The following is a 19,205-nucleotide window of genomic DNA, read 5'->3' as shown; positions in this document are numbered from 1 at the left end:
TCGCCCAGGCGGAGATCGCGTTGGATCAGGCAGGCGTATCTCGCCGCAGTCTCTGGCTCACGTCCCGTCCGTAGCCACTACCCAGGCACCGGCACCGGCGGCACGAGCTCAGCAATCACTCCCAAGCTCAAGGACAAACACACAACCTAATAAGGCACGGCACGTAGCCAACCTCTCCGTTCCATCGGAACGGAGTCCTCCCTCACGCTCCTCTCTGCAGACTGCAGCTGTACACGTAGCCACTGAAGAACAGGATGCCAAATTGCCAATGGATCATGGATGGAATGCAACTCAGACAGGACTGCACATTGCAATCTCGATCTGATGATGAACTCATCGAGTCAATCAGACAGCGAGGTGCCGATGTGAGAAACGGCATGTTTGGGGAGGGCGCTGGTGCAAAAGACATTCTCCTTGGTCAGTCGGTCCTCTTCTCCTCTGTCCCGTCCCGTCTTCTCTCGGGTCAGGGCAGGTCCTCAAAAGGGCAGCCTCCGCGGCTGCTCCCTCCTCCAACCTGACCCACTGCTGCAAATCCCAATAAAGCCTGTGCAGAAAGGAAGCGGGCAAAAGCGGCCTCGCCTTCCCTCTCCCTCTCCCTTCTACACAGCACCCGGTCCTCCTCCCCTGGCGCCCGGCTCTGTCACCTTTGACTCCCCCATTCCGGTCTCCTCCCCTCCCACCACCGGCCAAGCACACTGCACGTTCTAGTTCAGGCAGTCCAAGAACAGCTCCAAGAAAAGGCTCTTTCTTCTTCCCTCTCGCCATTGCTCGTCTTGCGGCGTTCAGGAGACAGGAGAGGACTAGAGGAGGCACCGATCGATCACCAAAGCGCAAAGGCCGGCAGGCGGGTTGGGGGCGGCATGGCGAGCTCCCTGCCCCTGTTCTTGCTGCTGCTGCTGTCCGGAGCCGGCTTCTGCGGCGGCGTACGGCTCGGCAGTGGCGGCTACGAGGACTGGAGGCTCGGCACCGCCACCTACGTCAAGGAGTTCCAGCCGCACCCGCTCAACGACGGTACGCGCCTCTTGCGTTTTCTCAGCATCGCAATCGTAGCAGTAGCAGTGTAGCATCAGGGAAACCAGCAGTGTCAGTCAGTCAGTCAGTCGGTTCTTCCTCGGCCTCACCCTTCTCCCACTGCCGGCCTTTCTGCATTTCTGTGAGTGACTGGCGAATGCTTCCCGTTTTGTTTTGTTTTTTTTTCTGAAAAGAATGGAGAAGGTGAATGCCGTCTGCGAACACGAATCGATGGGCAAGGAGATAGTGCGTAGTGCTGTGCAGATCCCACCTAGTTGGCTAGAAACTGATACCGAGAAGTAGCAGAGGAGGAGATTCAGGGATGGAATCGTGGAACTTTACTTCCTCCCTCCCTTTTCTTCGGAAAGAATTGAGTGATTCTTCTTGGAACTGGACATCCCAAGCATGTTCAGGAGTAGCAGATGAGAGCAGCACTGTCTTGATTTGTGAAAGGTACTGCAGCATTAATGCTGTCCTTGACGGCCAAAAGAAAAGGGGTGGTGGAGCACAATTCTTGCGCTAAATGGGCTTTGAAAATTTGTGACCTCCTTTTCAGAAAGTTGTAGTTGAGGCACATTGAATGGGTGCTTTGACAAATTCTAATTTATGAGAGGCAAGCACGTACAAGTACAGCTAGTACAGTGCGAGGTTTTCTTTACTGCTATCCTGTTATTGTTTACACAGCTCATGAAGGGTGCTTGCCTAGAGTAATTTCTATCATGACTATAGAAATGAAACAGCGCATTGGCAGACAATTCATTCATTGCAACTGCTCTTGAAAGATTGCCTTTTGATCCAGGCTAAACGCCTGTTTGGAACGCCATAATTTCACAGCGATTTCGCTTCAAACATTTCAATTCTCACAAAATTTAGAAAGTTATCCAGTGTTCCAAACGGGAGAACACTTTTCTTTGGAAAAGGTGGGGAACTAAATTCTGGATTCAAGAACTAAATTCTGGATTCAAGAATTTTCATATTTGCATCACTCTCTGTTTACTTTCTTTGCTGAATGAACTACGAGTGAAAAGAAGACAAGCTGCTTATTGTAGTGCCTGATGTCCGATGCAATGGTTTCCTTCAGGTGGCGGCGCCTGCGGGTACGGCGACCTGGACATCTTCAGGTACGGGCGCTACACGGCGGGGCTGAGCGCGGCGCTGTTCGGGCGCGGCGGCGCCTGCGGTGGCTGCTACGAGCTCCGGTGCGTGAACCACATCCAGTGGTGCCTCCGGGGCAGCCCAACGGTGGTGGTGACGGCGACGGACTTCTGCCCCGCCAACATGGGCCTCGCCGATGAGGCCGGCGGCTGGTGCAACTTCCCCCGGGAGCACCTCGAGCTGTCGGAGGCCGCGTTCCTCCGCGTCGCCAAGGCCAAGGCAGACATCGTGCCGGTGCAGTTCCGTAGGTACCTTACATGCCTGATCTTGATCTGCTCGCTGTTTCAATTCTTCTTTTTCCAAAATCCTTTAAAAAAAAGTTCACAAATATAGGAGACAACAAACAAATTTCGAGAGAGCATTGGACTGCTCGCTGCTCATTGGTCTGTCCCGGCAAATTATCATACTTCAACTTGCTTGAACCTGAATATGCAAAGCCATGGCACATGGCTCGCCATCATTCTTGAGCAGCGCATTCAGTGTGTATTTTTTAAGCCTGCGGCTGCACTGCCTTTTGAGAAAGCCCAGAATGATGTTGATGATTAGAATTGGATCGTAGGATATGCGATGGGTGTCTCGAGCCAGGGCCTGTTTAGATCTCCTTCAAATTCCAACTTTTTACACTCTCTCTCCATCATCACGAGACGAATCTTTTGAGCCAGTTAGTCCATGATTAGATAAAATTTGTCAAATACCAACGAAAACGCTACAGTACTCCGGTTTATAACATTTGCAATTTGGAGAGCATCTAAACAAGACCCCACTTTGGGATGCTGGCCGATGGGTAGGGAGCGTCAGGGTCTCGAAAGCACGGAGAAAAACATCAGCTTTCAGTCAGTGCTTCCTTTTTGTTTTCGAATCTGACCTGTGCTGTCCATTATGAGCACCCTCCCCGTTTTCAGACAGATGCTATGAGTGTGTCCCAACTGCTGCAAGAGTATACAGCAAGGATCCTTTTTGTCTCAGAATACAAATTTAAGTTATCCTGCCATTAGCACCTACAGTACTAATAGCATTGTTTTTAATTCTGAAAATCGCCCACTCATCACTTTCAGAAAAAAAAAAGGGGGCAATTCCACTATGATCGCCACTCGCCACCATGAACAAATGGTGCTTTTTTTAAAAAAAAAGCAAAACTTTTTTTTCTGAATATGATGCAGCTGAACAGTTGGTGAATGTTGGTGACGCAGGGTGAGCTGCGACAGGGCGGGCGGCATGCGGTTCACGATCACCGGCAGCGCGCACTTCCTGCAGGTGCTGATCACCAACGTGGCGGCCGACGGCGAGGTGGCCGCCGTGAAGGTGAAGGGGTCGAGGACCGGGTGGATCCCGATGGGGCGGAACTGGGGCCAGAACTGGCAGTGCGACGCCGACCTCCGCGGCCAGCCGCTGTCGTTCGAGGTCACCGGCGGGAGGGGCCGGACGGTCACCGCGTACAGCGTCGCGTCGGCGGACTGGATGTTCGCGCAGACGTTCGAGGGCAAGCAGTTCGTCGAGTAGACGCTGCCGGAAAACCATGCGCCGGCGGCGTTTGTAAGTAGAGTTATACGGGTGGGTTCTTGATGTGTTGTGACCCAAGAACATGAAATGTATTGGATGGCAAAAGAATTTCTATGTCACTATAAAATCTTTTGAAGATTTGCTTTTAAGAAAAGTGACAATCCAAATATGTGCATTAAGACATCACGCCGTACAGCAAGCATTTGAGCTCAGCACTATAAAAGCAGCAAATGGCAATGCAATGGCAGTTCTGGCATGAAGTCAAAAAAAAAACCTAGGTACATGGTCCTGCCTGTGAATGAGAGGACACTGCAACACCTGAACACCAAAAGAACTTGCTTTGCGTCCAAGCTCCATCCATTGATCCAACAATGCAGGCTTTACAAACCAGAAATACACATTTTTCGGCCCGAGAAACTGCAATGAGAGCATGAAGAAACGGCTGATCCACTATATTTACAAACAAGATAGCATAATAATTGTTTGAATTTTGGGACTACACAAAAGCCTGCAATGTTTAAACAAGCAGGGTGCACTTCAAAAGCCTGTAATATTTACAAACTGCTGCTGCGCTCCTCCAGTAGTGCATTTCAACAACTCCTCAGGTATCAGCCTCCAAGCAAAAGCATTTACCAGCTGGGAGTGAAAAAACAGAGGAACTAAGTTAGATCAAGATAAAAATCTAGGAGAACAAAGCTGGGTGAAAATTACTCTAGTAAAATTTTAAGGCCTATGGTTGACCCCGAAAAAAGACGGTCTAGTTACCGTGCATTTTCATTTGCCGTCAGGCCTTATAAGACTTTGGAGGCCCCCTTCTTAATCTCTTCACATAGGGCGAGAGGCATTATCCTCGGTTTGCGAGGAGGTGCCTTCAAGATCATCTGAAAGAATTCTTAAAAAAAAAAGCAGAAACCGGATTCAAGTTCATGCAAGATAATCAATTAAAAAAACTTATGGGGCCTCAACTTCACAAAGTTCATACCATCCTCACCGCTGATTGTGTGCACTACTAGGGTGCCATTTGAAGAATCTTTTCCCTTGTTGACAGTTGCTGGGATACCCTGGACACTCTACCGAACATGGTTAAGCTATTTACTTCCATGGTTTTTACCATAAAAATTGCATTATATGGTCTCAGTTTTTAGTTACCTTCACATGTTCATGTTGAGTAGTCCTTTCAACCTCAATGTTCTCAGACCACGGTTCCTTCTTTACTGTCTTTCAGGGCAACCCTACTTTGTTCTTCATAACCAGATCTCTTCTCGCCTACGACGATGGCGCCGTGTCCCATTTTTTGCTGTGGAATCTCACATTTCCCATTGAAGGGTGGCATGTAGCAAAACCTGAAATTGAGGTTGACAATGCTTAAATATGTCCAAAAATATCAAAATAAATAGGTCATGCATATGTACAAGCTTTATTGAGGCTAGATATTGCATTTTGTCCTTTAGAGAAAATTCTGTAACTGTACTGGTACAAGAGTACTTAACAAATAACTTGAATTGATCAATGACTTCCAAGCAATTGGTAGCCAAGAAATACGCAATGCCAAAATAAAAACAGTAGATTTAATCATCTATGAGCATTGTGTATGCTAAATCATAAAAGAGCAGAAAATTGTTTTAAAGCATGTACAAGAAAAGGTATCACTAGTAAAAGTGTTCTAGTGCATTTAGTATGTAAAAAACTCGTGATATACAAGGAGGGCACGATATATAATTATAACATTTTTCTCAGATATGTAGTATCAACATCCTGCATTATTGCCTGATACAAACCATTCTTCTGGCAGAGTCTCTGGATTGAAGCAAGCATTCAACACTCTCCATTTACGACAACTGTAGCACTGAACCCATTCATCCTTATCCTTGTAGTCCTGCCCCTCTTCTCTCTGGATGAAGTTAACTAAAGTGAAAAATATTTTCAAAGAAAACATGATAGTATTTTCAGAATGATATGAAATCATCTACACTGATAACTTAGTACATGTGTATAAATCATTTAGCTCTTAATGCTTAAATAGAAGCAAGGATTGGAAAGAAACACCTGATCCACTAATGCTCTTTTTATACTTATATGAACATATAGGCACATAATTATCTAAAAAGATTCCAGTGTAATGAAAATCTTAAATCCATACCACTTCGAGATTATCATATTTTGCATCCCAGTATTCATCCACTTTCCTACTGAGCCACTCCTCCAGTTTGGCATAAATCTCACAATCTTTAAATCCTTGTTTATTGTTGAGAACCCATGATGGCCATCTTCTTCGTCCTGCAAAAAAAAAATGATTCCATAGACACACCTGAACTTAACAGCCATTAAAAAAACAGTGTGTAGTAAAGCCATGATATACAATGAGAATATCTGCAACTCCTATTAGTCCACGTCCTGTGTCTGCACTATGCTTTTGGCCTCCAACTCGTTTGTAAGGCTGAAAAATGAAAACACAATCAAAAGTCGAGGTGAAAAAATGTGTACATATGAAGAGGTTAGATATCATACAACTATATACTGTAGATACAAAAGCCAAAGAGTGCAAATAGCATGCAACATAAAAAAAGATCTACAACTAAAAATGCTCAAGCTAATTCTGCAAATAAGGGTTACATTCGACATGTATTTCCCGTGCTCAACACAGGCTATGCTACAATTCACTTTCCAAAGCTACTGTAGCATGCACTGTGACTATTAATACTAGAACAGATCATCTCACCTCAATTAAACGACCATGCCAGTACAAAAAAAATCCGCAGTTCATTCTCTCACGTTCTACCTTGCTCATTCCCAGAGTTAATACAATAGTCCTTCCCAAAATTTCACCAGACATAATAGAAGTGTTGTTAAGGGTCCTTGCCAAGGGGCGGCTTTTGACCTGCCATATTCAAAACCCAGCAAATGAAAACGAGAATGTAAATACAACATAATGTAAAAACAAATATGGACCATGAACATTTACCAAAGACCCTTGGACAGATATCTTCATGCGAAGATTCAGGAACATAACCTCGAAATAGGATTGACGAGAATAATCCAATGGCACCTGTGAATATGACATGAAAGAGATGTGATCTGATTGCAGAGAAAGAATCAATGATACGAAATTAAGAATCATTGCTGGTCATGACTTCTGCAGAAGATAATGATTCAGTTCCTTCCAAATCACAGTCATGTAAAAGATTCTGAGTACTCAATGTGACAGTGTGAATAGGCTTATCACTAAGTCCTCACAAGCTACCAGAAACCAAGCTTCCAAGCAGTATATTTACAAAATGTCATAGCAATAGCAACCCATTACAAAGCTACGGCGAATTACAAGTTACTGTAATGAAGTTGAAAGATTATTGATGAAAAGTTATAGTCATACCTTGTTACTTAACTGTCCTTGACGTGATCTGACTCGTCTTGAACGGATTAGTATGTCTCCACGACCTTTGCGCACAGGATTTTCAGAAGACTTCCCAGAATGCCACCCCAAGGTGTAATTTGTGCCCCATTTATCTAAATTCCATATACAAATCTGAGTTCCAGTGCCTTGTTCACCAAATAGCCCTATCTTTTCTCCAAGGTAATACTTGGTAAAGGGAGAAAAATTCTTAATTGTATTCAGATGATATTTTGCGGTAGCTTCAGACTGGATACTCAAATCAAGTTCCATGTGTTGCTCTTCCTTCCGATATGTAACCACTGGGATCTCAACATTTTTCAACAAATCATCTAATGTCAACTTTAAAGAGAACTACTGAACACAGTGCCCAAACCCAACCCAGAAAACCCCAACTTGATCGGCCATTAAAACCGCAGCCTCGAACACGAATAATGAGCCGACGCGGCAAGCAAGCAAGCGCGGAGAGTGAGGAAGAGAGCGAGCGCTGGGCATTACCCGGCGGGGGAACCGGCCGGAGGCGGAGGCGGAGGCGAGACGAGAGGGGGGGGAGGCGGGGGGCTTTGCGCTCGAATGCGGAGGATCACGGGCGCAGCAGGCGGAGGAGCGGTATGTGAAGCTTCAATGGCAAGCCTCGATGCTTGGACTGGCATCTGACGGAACCGCCCTCGGGTTTGCGCGGAACCACGGGGGGCTGCCACTGGACTCGGGTCGGCCTGGGACCCGGTCGAATCACGGTGGTTGCGTACTGAGTACCGGTACCAATTTACCCGTGTGGTTTATCCCTCACTTCATGCATTTATTAACTTTTGACTCCTCCGGTAAATTTCGCCCTTCCACATGGGCCATAGCATAGCTATTTCCAATGAAAATTTTATTAATTTATTTTATAAATCCTTGATAGCATAAATCGTTAATCCAATTATTTACTTCAGCCCGCTGTTTTTAGAAACCTTTGGTGCATATGCTAGCACAGTCTCAGTGAAGTTTCATAAGAGTTTCATCGTTATTAAATTTTCCTTTCCTGATGTGGCAGGGTATTGGTAAGGAGAGAAAAGAGAAAGTTTCGTAGGATCGGAGAGAAATTTCATTCCCATGACACTCGTCCGGTTGGATTACCAAAATTTTACTCTTGATAATTGCGCAATAGAAACATGCATTGAGAGTTTGGGACTGACCTTAGACATTTATTAAATAAGAAACAATAATCTAGGCAGGTATCCATCCTTGATTGTTTAAATCACTAATCTAATTCTTAATTTTAACCCACCAATTTTGAAAATTTTGGTGTGTATAACATATATCTATAAAATAAGAAAAGTAATACGTGTAGGTATCAATCCTTGATTGCATATATCACTATTTCAATCATTGCTTTCAGTCCACTGATTTTGAAAACCATAGTTACATACATTTATGACACAAGGAATGTAATTCAAATAGGCATAAATTAACGTTTAGCAAATGTGATTTGCAATTGGCAATAGAAAGTGTATCATTATAAATGAAAAGTGTACCTTGATTGATAAAGAAATAAATAAATGGAAAGTGCATCATATATACAAAAGATTTTAAAGTTCAAGAAAATTATGTTATACATGGAACGTGTCTTGATGCGTGAATGTGACTATATACGCAACAAGTCATTTTTTCTAAATTTCAAAACATAAATATCAAAATTAGAGTCAATTACCGAAATGACAAGCAATTACTGAAATCAGAGGCAATCAAGGAGGGGGGCGTGCGGAAGGTTGTGGGGGCGGTGGTGAGAGTTTATGTAAAAAAGTTTGGCTGTTTGGACAGAATTATTTTATAAGTGGTGTTTTGAATCATACTCCACACGTTGGTAACTTTTAGTTCTGACAAGTGGATTCTTTGCGAAGAAAACAGTGGATCTAGAGCATCTCCGGCGAATCCCCATTCCCCAATCCAACTACCATATTAAATTTGTGTAAAATATATGCTCCAGCGGATCCCCTTTATATTTCTTTTTTCCCAATAATTTTTGGGACGAACCAATAATCCACCCAAACTCCCCCCAAATAGAGGAAGATTTGAAGCCTCCCGATACGGTAGTTAGCTCGAGATGAGATTATTAGGGAACTGCAAAAGCAACTTTTCCAATAACTATAAAAGAATTATCGAGACATCCCTATTAACTAGTTATTAGGAAAGATTTATTGGAGTACTGCTAGAGATGCTCTAATCCAGAAGAAAAGTTTCGATTATTTTATTTTTTATAGTATGGATTGATGAGGTATCCTTTAAATGAGCCTCACTAAAAACCAAAGCTGCATTCTTGATGGGTAAAATTTAAACAGAAGAGCAACTATTTTGGAACGGAGTAGGCAGCATATGTTTAATTCATATATGATGTGAAAGCATTTAATTAGACGCGGGATTAGATTAAAATCTTCTGAACCGCGCAATCCTCCTCTAGCATACGGCGAACAACGACATGCTGGCATGCATGTTTGATTGCGCATCGTAACGTACGATCAAGACACTCCGAGTTTTCTCCTTGTTTGGATCTCTAGTAAGTGACTTATCTTGTCGCCAAATTATCCTTCACGCGGAAAAGAAAGAAAAAGATGTTAACGTGACAAGGACGCAGCCCACAAAAATGCAACGTGCAAACGGCTCGCATTATAATCACCTCTCTCTGTGTGTTTCTTTTTATGTTCTTTTCTCCGTTTCAGTCATTGAGGCCAAGCGGGCTGCCTTGCACGAGTTATCTCCACGCCGAGCCAGTCTGCCGAGGCCGTCGAGGCGGCCGACGGCGTCCACCAGTGGTGGAAAACTGGAAAACCTGGCAAAGCAAGGCGAGCCGACGCTGGCTGCAGTGAAGTGGTGAGTTCACTTGGCCTGACCTGACGTGATGGCTCGGCACACGGCAGCCGTGCTGCGCGGTTACGGTCGCGTTGCTGTATCCGGCTCCGGCTTTACCTCTACTCCCTCCGTTAAAAAAAATTACAACTCTTGCTTCCCAATGAGTAGAATGATTTAAAATTTAATTAAATTTATATAAAATAATATTAATATTTATATTATAAATAAGTATCATTAGAATAATTATATAATATATTTTTATAATAAATATATTTAAAAATATAAATTATTTAAAATAGAAATTTAATTAAATTTAATTTTAACTTCTCCGAAAGCGAGAATTGCATTAGGGAAGGGGGAGAGTACGTCCAGGAGTAGTACTGCTCTAGCGGTCAGCTATTTTGATGGTTTAGCGAGGCGAGGGCAAACGAATGGACATGGCGTTAACCCAGGCACCAGCCACTGTTGATCCAAGGCACTGTATAGTGGCATCCTTTTCGAGGTTAGAACACGGAATAAATACAAGTATACCACACGTCCAATAGTTCTCGGTGTAGTTTCGTGCATTATATTGTATCTATGTTAACATATGCAATGATTATACACGATTAATATTAGATATCAAGCTGAAACTGTATCAATGGATGCTGCCTTAGATCAGTCTCAATGGAGAGTGGAGATTTCATAAAAATATCATAGCATTAAATTTTTATACCATGTAAAAGAATTTTATAGGATAAGAGATAAGTTTTATCCCTATATAACACTTCTCTGATACAATTATCAAATTCTTAGTCTTAAAAACTGCAATGAAATTAGAGCAGGTTCAATAGTGCTCGTATCGACCGACACGTCATCCTAGTTGATGAGGTGGCGCGGAGAAGCGAGGAGAGAGCGCGCAGCTTGTCGCTCATGCACTCGACGAGCGCTTCGCCCAGTTTGGCGTGCTGGTGGGCCCGGACAGCAGTAATGGTGGAGAGAGAGGTATTTGATTACTTTAGTGTAGTCTATAAAAATGGACCGGGAGTGAACAATGATAAAACTACTGCATATGGATACAACATAGTATATGATTAAAGAGAGCATAATTGCCTGGTTAACATGTAAAGTAAGATGGCTGCTAATAAAAATAACTGCTCTTGTACAGCTAGCATGTAAATCAATCAGTTGCCTTATTGCAGCTAAGAAGGGCACAACACTAAAATCACGACTTTATCATGTATGAAACTCCTTTATGATTGCCTGATACAAACCATTCCTCCGGAAGAGTGTCTGTTTTGAAGCCTGCATTCAACATTCTCCACTTACGACAGCTGTAGCACTGAACCCATTCAGAATCAGGCTTGTGGCGCTCATCCCCTTTTCTCTGGATAAAGAAAGTTAACTAGAGTGAACACTTTAAAAAAAAGAGAGTGCATATAATCTTTTCAGAATAACATAAAGTAATCCACAATGAGAACTTAGTCCATATACAACATGCAAATTTAGCACCTAACGACAAGAGAAGAAACAAATATGAACATTTAGCACTTCATGGCCCGGTGTGCATGAGCAGCAACGCATATCTAATAATATATTTCAGAGTAAACAAAATCATAATCCATACCAACTCGAGATTGTCAAAATGTGTGTCCCAGTTTTCATCCACTTTCCTACCAAGCCACTCCTCCAGTTTAGCATACATTTCACAATCTTGAAATCCCTATTTACTGTTCAAAACCCAAGAATTACCATCTCCATCATCCTGCAAAAGAATAGAGAAGTTAATTCTATGGACTAAACGAAAGGACAACTGAATTTCTCGCACTGAAAACAAAAAACGAAGTATAGGAAAGCCATGGTATTTGAAGCTTACAATGAGATTTGCGATGTCTGCAACTCCTATTATTCCATGTCTCATGTCAACACTATGCTTTTGGCCTCCAACCCGTTTGTAAGACTGAAAAGCGAAATACATGATCAAAAGTACAACAAAACAAACATTTTCAGCTCAAACTTGGACATGAAAAGGTCAATGAAATTCCTGCAAATAGCTGTTAAATCTAACATGTATTTCCATGCTCAAGCTACAATTCCCTCACCACCTCTAATCTAGAAGGCAGAGCAGTAAACCAGAATAGATAATCTCACCTCAATTAGATGACCATGCCAATATAAGAAAATTCCAGAATTTGTTCTGTCCCATTCTACCTTGCTCCTTCCCAGAGTCAATAGAATAGTCCTTCACATAATTTCACCAGAAATAACAGATGTCTTGTTAAGGGTCTTTGCCAAAGGGCGGCTTTTGACCTGCCAAGTACAAAACCCAACGAATGAAAACAGGAATATAGATGCACTGTGATATAGAAAGAAATGACACAAGAATATTTACCAAAGACCCTTGGACAGATATCTTCATCCGAGGATTCAGGAACATAACTTCCAAATAGGACTGAAGAGAATAGTCCAACAGGACCTATGAATACAATCCATAAAAGAAGTGATCCAATGCACAGAAAGAATTGGAAATGCAAAATTAAGAACTTGATAACCATGACATGACCGAAGAAAATGGTTAGGGTCCAAATCAGTCATGCACAAGGTTTAGAGTACTTAATGTGCAAGTGATATGCATCGTCTGCTAATACATCCAATTAGTTTTTGGACAAAAAGTTTTTACGTCATCCCATATTGAGGACTCATAGAAATACCTCAGAATCAAACTACCAAAGCAAAGCTTACAGGCAGTATACAAAAATATGAAAGGTACAGTACTCCATCAGAAAGCTACAACAAACTTCTGGTACACGGTAAAATTGAAAATAACTCTCTAAAGTCATTTTTAGTATGGCTGCCTCTTGCCTCAAAGAGATAAAATATAAATTGATGAAGAGTCACGGAGCATACCTTGTTACTTGTTTGTACTGGACGTGATCTCACTCTTCTTGAACGAATTAATATGTCTCCACGACCATTGTGCACTGGATTTTCAGAAGACTTGCCAGAATTCCACTCCAAAGTGTAATCGTTACCCCATCTGTCTAAATTCCATATGTAAATTTGTGTCCCAGTACGTTCTTCACCAAATAGGCCTAATTTCTCTACTATGAAATACTCGTTAAAGGAAGAAAACTCCTTAATAGCATTCAGGTTATATTCTGTTTAGCTTCAGATTGGACACTCAAATCAACTTCCATGTATTGCCCTTCTTTTCGATACGCCACCACAGGGATCACAAGATTCTGCAGAAAATTATCCAATTTATAGATCCACAATAGAATGTGATATACTAGGGCAAGCAATAAGAACAATACATACATCCTTTTCTTCATTAAAAGACTGAGAAAGAAAGGCCACTGATTTGGATGATGAAGTTTGTGTGAGCACAATTGCATCTTTTCCAAGTTTCATAGCACCAGTCTACATGCAGCATAAAGAAAATAGTAAAGTTAGTAACAACTACAACAATCTTCATACGATATAACTGTGTATGCAAAATTTTGATTGGCCAATACTGCACGCATGATTGAAGTACTGTTTACAACACTAGGACTAGGAAGGATGCCTATGAATCCTGAATCAGGAACTCTGAACTAATAGAACTAATATCAATTTGATCTTAAAGTATTATATCTAAACAATGCGCATTTCATTCATTAAAGCTTTTATGACAGAAATGACGAGGTGTATTGTGTATATCAGCTTGGAGGTAACACTGGCAGAAAAAACCTAGCAACAACAATGATGAATTGATTGTAGATCTCTATCATTGTCATTGCAGAATGAACAGACCATCTGGGGCTATTGAATAACATAAAAACAAATTCTCAGCATCACATGAATAAGTGCCTTCAGATAAAACTATTTCAGTTGTCACCATACCAATGTAACATATTGCATTCATTATTGGGGCTTCGAGATTTTAAGTATTTGAAGGACACCTAAAGCATAGATCTCATCAACAATGAGGATAGAATAAGAGTGCAATCTAACACTGTGACTGTGAGTAGAAATACTGAAATAGAGAAAGATGCAGCTATTCTACAACTGAGAGGTGTCTACCTTAAATCCGATCTCAAAATCTCCCAATCTGATCCTCTCGATGATCAGTAGGTCGTTTGTGACCAAAAGAGATCATTCTCATCATATCAGCATAAGTCATTCCTTGTCCGTCATCAATTACAGATAAAACAGTAATTTTCCTTTGTGCTTTCTTTGAAAATAAAGATTCAACAGAAATATTCAACCTTCAATAGGGATAAACAACAATAAACAAGAAACAGGTAGTTTAGCATGATCAATGAGGAATAACTGAAAGCAGTGCATAAACTGTGTAACATATCTTGCAAAAGGATTCTGAGAACTACAAAAAGAAGGGTGACACCATGGTGACTTTTAGTCTGTGATCTACAGTTCAATTTTTCTGTTCAGAGAATTTTCCTTTTTTCTTTGAAAATATTAACCAACTGTGAACCTTTCTTAGGACCACATGAGAATATCTTATTATTAAAATTGGTAGATGTTTTCTTAACCAACTAGATTTCATGATGCAACACAACACACCATAGCAGATTGCAACCTGGACCTAAAATGATTGCAAAAATAAAAATCACCATATTATGATTACAACATCCTGAAGATATGAGCATACCTAGATGCACCAGCATCTCTGGAGTTGTCAATGAGCTCGGCTATTGCTCCAAATATCCAGCCAGCATGTGTCTGACTAAGTGTTCGCAGATAACTAGGGTCTGCAACGACGAAATTTGTTGTAGGAGAAGCCATTCTCCTTTTTACTACTGGATTCAAAACTCTAGGGCTGTCTTCAACGGACTCGCATGGTGAGGATTCCGGAACTGGTCTATGGACTTCTGTGACATGTGGATTACGATGCTTAGGTGAAGTTTCCATCTCCTTGGGATCCGGCCCACTATCACAAATCTCCTCTTTAAAGTATGGTGGCTTAGTGTTCCTTGAGCCATAATGAACTTCACTCTTGTAAGACCTCTTTGAAGAATTCATTGCAGGATCATTCACATGTCTCCCTGTTGTCATGATAATTAAGAAAGAATGGTCAACTGGAAAATTTGAATCATCAAAGTTCAAAGAAATGTATGGTATATTGAGTTGCATATCATCAACTTCAAGCATGTAGAACCCAACACCATGAAATGGGGAAGTAAACAAAAGATAGCTCAATAGTGCAATCTTTATGAAATGGCATGATATCATCCACACAAACAAACTGGTGATGATGAAATCGAGATTATAGAATATACCTATGTAGGGCTAGTGAATTATCTTAGCATAAAGAGTTGTTTTCAAGAGACAGCACAGCAAAACCCCTCACCAGATGTTCCTGCCATCTGATTGCAATCTCCAGGGCCATTTTGTCCACACTCATACAAGAGCACCGCATGTGAAAAGTTTGAACATTCGTCAGATTGAGGAGGAAGTATGTGGAAGGTTGAGGATCCACATCTAGCAATAGCAGCCTTCAGAAGCAAAACAAGAACAGATTTACTAGCTTGTGTGACAAAAAAGATACAGCACATAAACCTGCCTACAGTGTTTCAGATGATTGAACAGAAAATTCTGAGCACACCGAGCCCCTCTCCCTCCCACCTTCCCTTACCCTTCTTAATCCAGATGTCCCTGCTAATATACACTTTTTGTAACAACTTAGCTACTTACATCACACCAAAAAAAAAGTGAGAACTCCCTCCCAAGATAGTAAGTTGGTTGATCGTAATCCCGACCCCAATTTTTTAAGAGATTCATTGAAGATACCAAAAGCTACTTGTGTTAGGGATAGATCCCCAGGTACCCTCAAGGAAGCTACCCACAAGGAAAACGAAGTCAGACTCCTACTAGGATTCCTCTGTGATCCTACTAAGACTCTACCCTGTAATCCTACTAGAACTCCTACCTTGTAACCGACTATTAACCCGCCCCCTAGGATATACGAAGGAGGGCAGGGATACCTAGATCGGCAGAGCAGCCAACAAGCAACTCAATACCCAAGCGCAGCGCGCAATATACAATACCCCCAAACAGGATGTAGGGCATTACGCTACTCTAGCGGCCCGAACTTGTCTAAATCTGTGTCTTGTGTCATCGCTTTTACCTTCAAGTTCCAGATCCGGCGATCCCTCACCAAATGATCTCCTACCTTAGAGTATCCCCAGGTAGGCTGGCAGTAAAAACACCAATAGTTGGCGCCCACCGTGAGTCAGATTAACAAGATCATTGGGCGAGCTTGAAGGACCTCATCTTCAAACTACTTCGACTTTGCGAGGACGGTCGGCGACCCACCGACAACTACTTCGACTTCGCGAGGACGCTCCGCGAACCGCCGCCGACTACTTCGAATACTTGTTTCGACTAGAAAACTAGTCGGGAACGAGCCTCACACCGTCAATAACTAGTCGGAATCGATTCCGACTAGTCGGGCTTCATCAACAACCGTCGCGGCTTCATCAACGACCGCCACGGCTTTGTCGACAATCGCCCACGAATCAAGCTAAGTCACTTATATCTTTTCCGACTTGTTCTTCATAGGATCGGCTACTATTTTGGGTACGCCTCTCAACAGGAATTACCCTCAAGGGCTACACCGTGATCGACTACTTCTAGAGTTTGCTGACGAACCGCCCACGCGCTTGGAAGACTGAGTTGTGTCGGGCTCACAGCGGCTACACCCTACGGACATGCTCACTGCAATACGCGCTCTCGCCGACTACTTCATGCCAACGAGCATTCTCTTTATTGTAACGACTACTTTTTCCTGCATTTGTTGTCTTCTCTTAACAGTCGCTAATCTACTCGGGTAGCACATGTCTTAATCCATGAAACCTCGGTTCTTCTATCATGCCTAACACCTCTACGCGTACACGGGACAAAGATCTCATACACGCTATGAGCAACAGCTAAAACAGGACCAGGTGCTTAAACGTAATAGGCGGACTACTTGAGAGATTTACATGGCCTAAACAAGAGCTCGACATAACAAATTTATTTTTACATCGAATAAATTTCGGTATATTCAATACTAAATATTATGCTACATAATGTTTGCATTGTCTTTTTTCAGGTGACAACTCTCAAGGTCGCTTGGCGCGCCATCACGGCTTCGCTAGCTCCCAGGCTCGGGGGCTGGACACCAATAACTACTCGACATGGCTTCTATGGCTCGCCTAGCTCGTAAGCTCGAGGGCTGGATGCCACAAAACTACTCGGATGCTGACTCATGTGAAGATTGAAGGCGAAAAAGGTAATCCTAGGTTACTGCGTGGTTAAAAAACCATCGGCGGCCTAAGGGTCCTTTGGAATAAAATCTGTTTTGAGCGGTATTTTAATCATCAATTCAGATTCTACAAAATTCTACAACGCATGCCACGTTCTTTTGGATCCTTTTTCCAAATTTGGGATTTGGATTTAAGGATCGGGGGCTGCAGGATATGTGTCATCAGCGACATATTTTTCAAATCTATTTGGAAGATAAAGGAAAGAAGATTCAAGACTAATTGGACCCTCAGCCTGATTCTTCGATTCAACCTAAGACTCGGAGGCTACTCCATATGGAGTGGGATTTTTATCGCACCCCATACAGAAGATAATTTTTGAAGACTTGAAATCTACTTGGGCAAGAGCACCTCGCGGCCTCGAAACAGCCAGGAAAGTACTCGGAAAGACACATTTTAGGTGAAGTTCAAAAGAATTTAAAGATGACTCCAGAAGTACTCAGAAGCTTGCACTACTCAGCTACGAAGAGCTCGGGAGGTTACCAGGGATAGATCCTCAGGTACCCGCATGAAAGCTACCCATAGGGAAAACGAAGTCGGACTCGTACTAGCATTCCTCTGTGATCCTACTATGACTCTACCCTGTAATCCTACTAGGACTCCTACCTTGTAACCGACTAGTAACCCGCACTCTAGGATATATAAAGGAGGGCAGGGATACTAGATCGGCAAAGCAGCCAAGAAGCAACTCAACACCTAAGCGTAGGGCCCAATATACAATACCCCAAATAGGATGTAGGGCATTACACTACTCTAGCGGCCCGAACTTGTCTAAATCTATATCTTGTGTCCTCGCTTTTACCTTCAAGTTCCGGATCCGGCGATCCCTTACCAAATAATCTCTTACCCTACATAGGCTCGCGGTAAAAACACAAACAACATGTGCGCTTATTCAGTATCTTTACGGACAATGCAGAAAATATTTACCTTTTTATAATCCGATAGGAAGTGCATGAACTTTCCCCATTCAGTTTTTTGACGGCCATCTTGGGGATCAGGAAGCAGTGAAAATTTTGGGAGGTCACTCTTCTGGTATGCTTTAGTCGGCATAAATGAAATAAACCTGAACGACCTGAAAAAGGAAAGCATAGTTGTGATTTTATAGAGCATATACATCAAGACATGAAAAGAACAGACACATAATGCTTCCATGAAATTTAAAAAATAAAGTGGATGGATATTAGCGGAAACGCGGATATTAGCGGATTATTTTAGAGCGGGAATAAACCCCCGATAACACAATGAACATCACGCAAGCAAAGTACTGTGACGTAGAGGGGAAAGCCACCGAACCCCGCACAGAAAACCCCCGCCAGTAGGCCACAAACCCCCCAAACCCAAGCAGGATCAGCGAGCAAGCGCCGCGACAGGCACACCATGCACGCGGCGCTGCAGAGCGGCCGAGCAGAGCACCAGCGCGCGCTGCGGGGGAGGGGCACCCCCCAAGGCCCAAACAAGGAGGGGGAAAACCTACCCAAGCACCCTGCGCCCACGAGCCCCCGCGGGGCAACAAAACGAAATGCACGGCGCGGGTGCCGCGGCGAGAGGATGGGACGGGGACTAGGAGAGCGGGAGCGGAGCAAGGGGGTTGGGGCATTACCCGGCGGAGGAGGCGGAGGCGGAAGCGGAGGCGACGCGCGGCGAGTGGGTTTAGAGGGGGAGGGCGGGGTGGGTGCTGGCGATACGGAGGGAGACGGAGCGGCCGTTGCTACCAGGCGGCCGGCCACGGTATAATATACGGCGGTGCGTGACGGAATTGCCCTCGGGGTTGGCGGTAATCCACGGATGGCTGCCATCGGCTGCCGGCTGGGGCTCTGTGCCTCTGTTGCTGGTTAAACCCGTGTTCTTTCACGGTGCGGGGCGTCCTGAAAATTTTTTGCTCGTTGTGTCCGCTGCCTACCTGCGTATACTAGGTACTTGGGTCATTATGGCCTACTCCCTCCGTCCCAAAACTAAGGTCGTTCTAGGATTAGGATTTTGTCCCAAAACTCTCGTCGGCTGCCATCTCTGCGAGTCTGCCACCAGCCCACTAGCCACGG

General features: G+C 43.3%; 1 protein-coding gene and 1 pseudogene across 1 annotated transcript; one reads left to right on the top strand and one right to left on the bottom strand.

The window, feature by feature from the left end:
* The first annotated feature begins 526 nt into the window (after positions 1-526).
* LOC112888379 (expansin-A16) lies at positions 527-3,849 on the top strand. The gene is made up of 3 exons (XM_025954585.1): positions 527-1,011; positions 2,093-2,414; positions 3,357-3,849. Exons 1-3 carry the CDS (start codon positions 861-863, stop codon positions 3,664-3,666), a joined length of 783 nt encoding a protein of 260 aa, XP_025810370.1. The 5' UTR covers positions 527-860; the 3' UTR covers positions 3,667-3,849.
* Positions 3,850-4,450: 601 nt separating this feature from the next.
* Positions 4,451-18,866, bottom strand: LOC112889167 (annotated as a pseudogene).
* Between the last annotated feature and the right edge of the window lie 339 nt (positions 18,867-19,205).

Source organism: Panicum hallii, chromosome 4 (genome assembly GCF_002211085.1).
Source record: "Panicum hallii strain FIL2 chromosome 4, PHallii_v3.1, whole genome shotgun sequence".
Lineage (NCBI taxonomy): Eukaryota > Viridiplantae > Streptophyta > Magnoliopsida > Poales > Poaceae > Panicum > Panicum hallii.
Note: the sequence above shows the minus strand (reverse complement) of the source record. Positions and strands in the feature narration are given on the sequence as shown.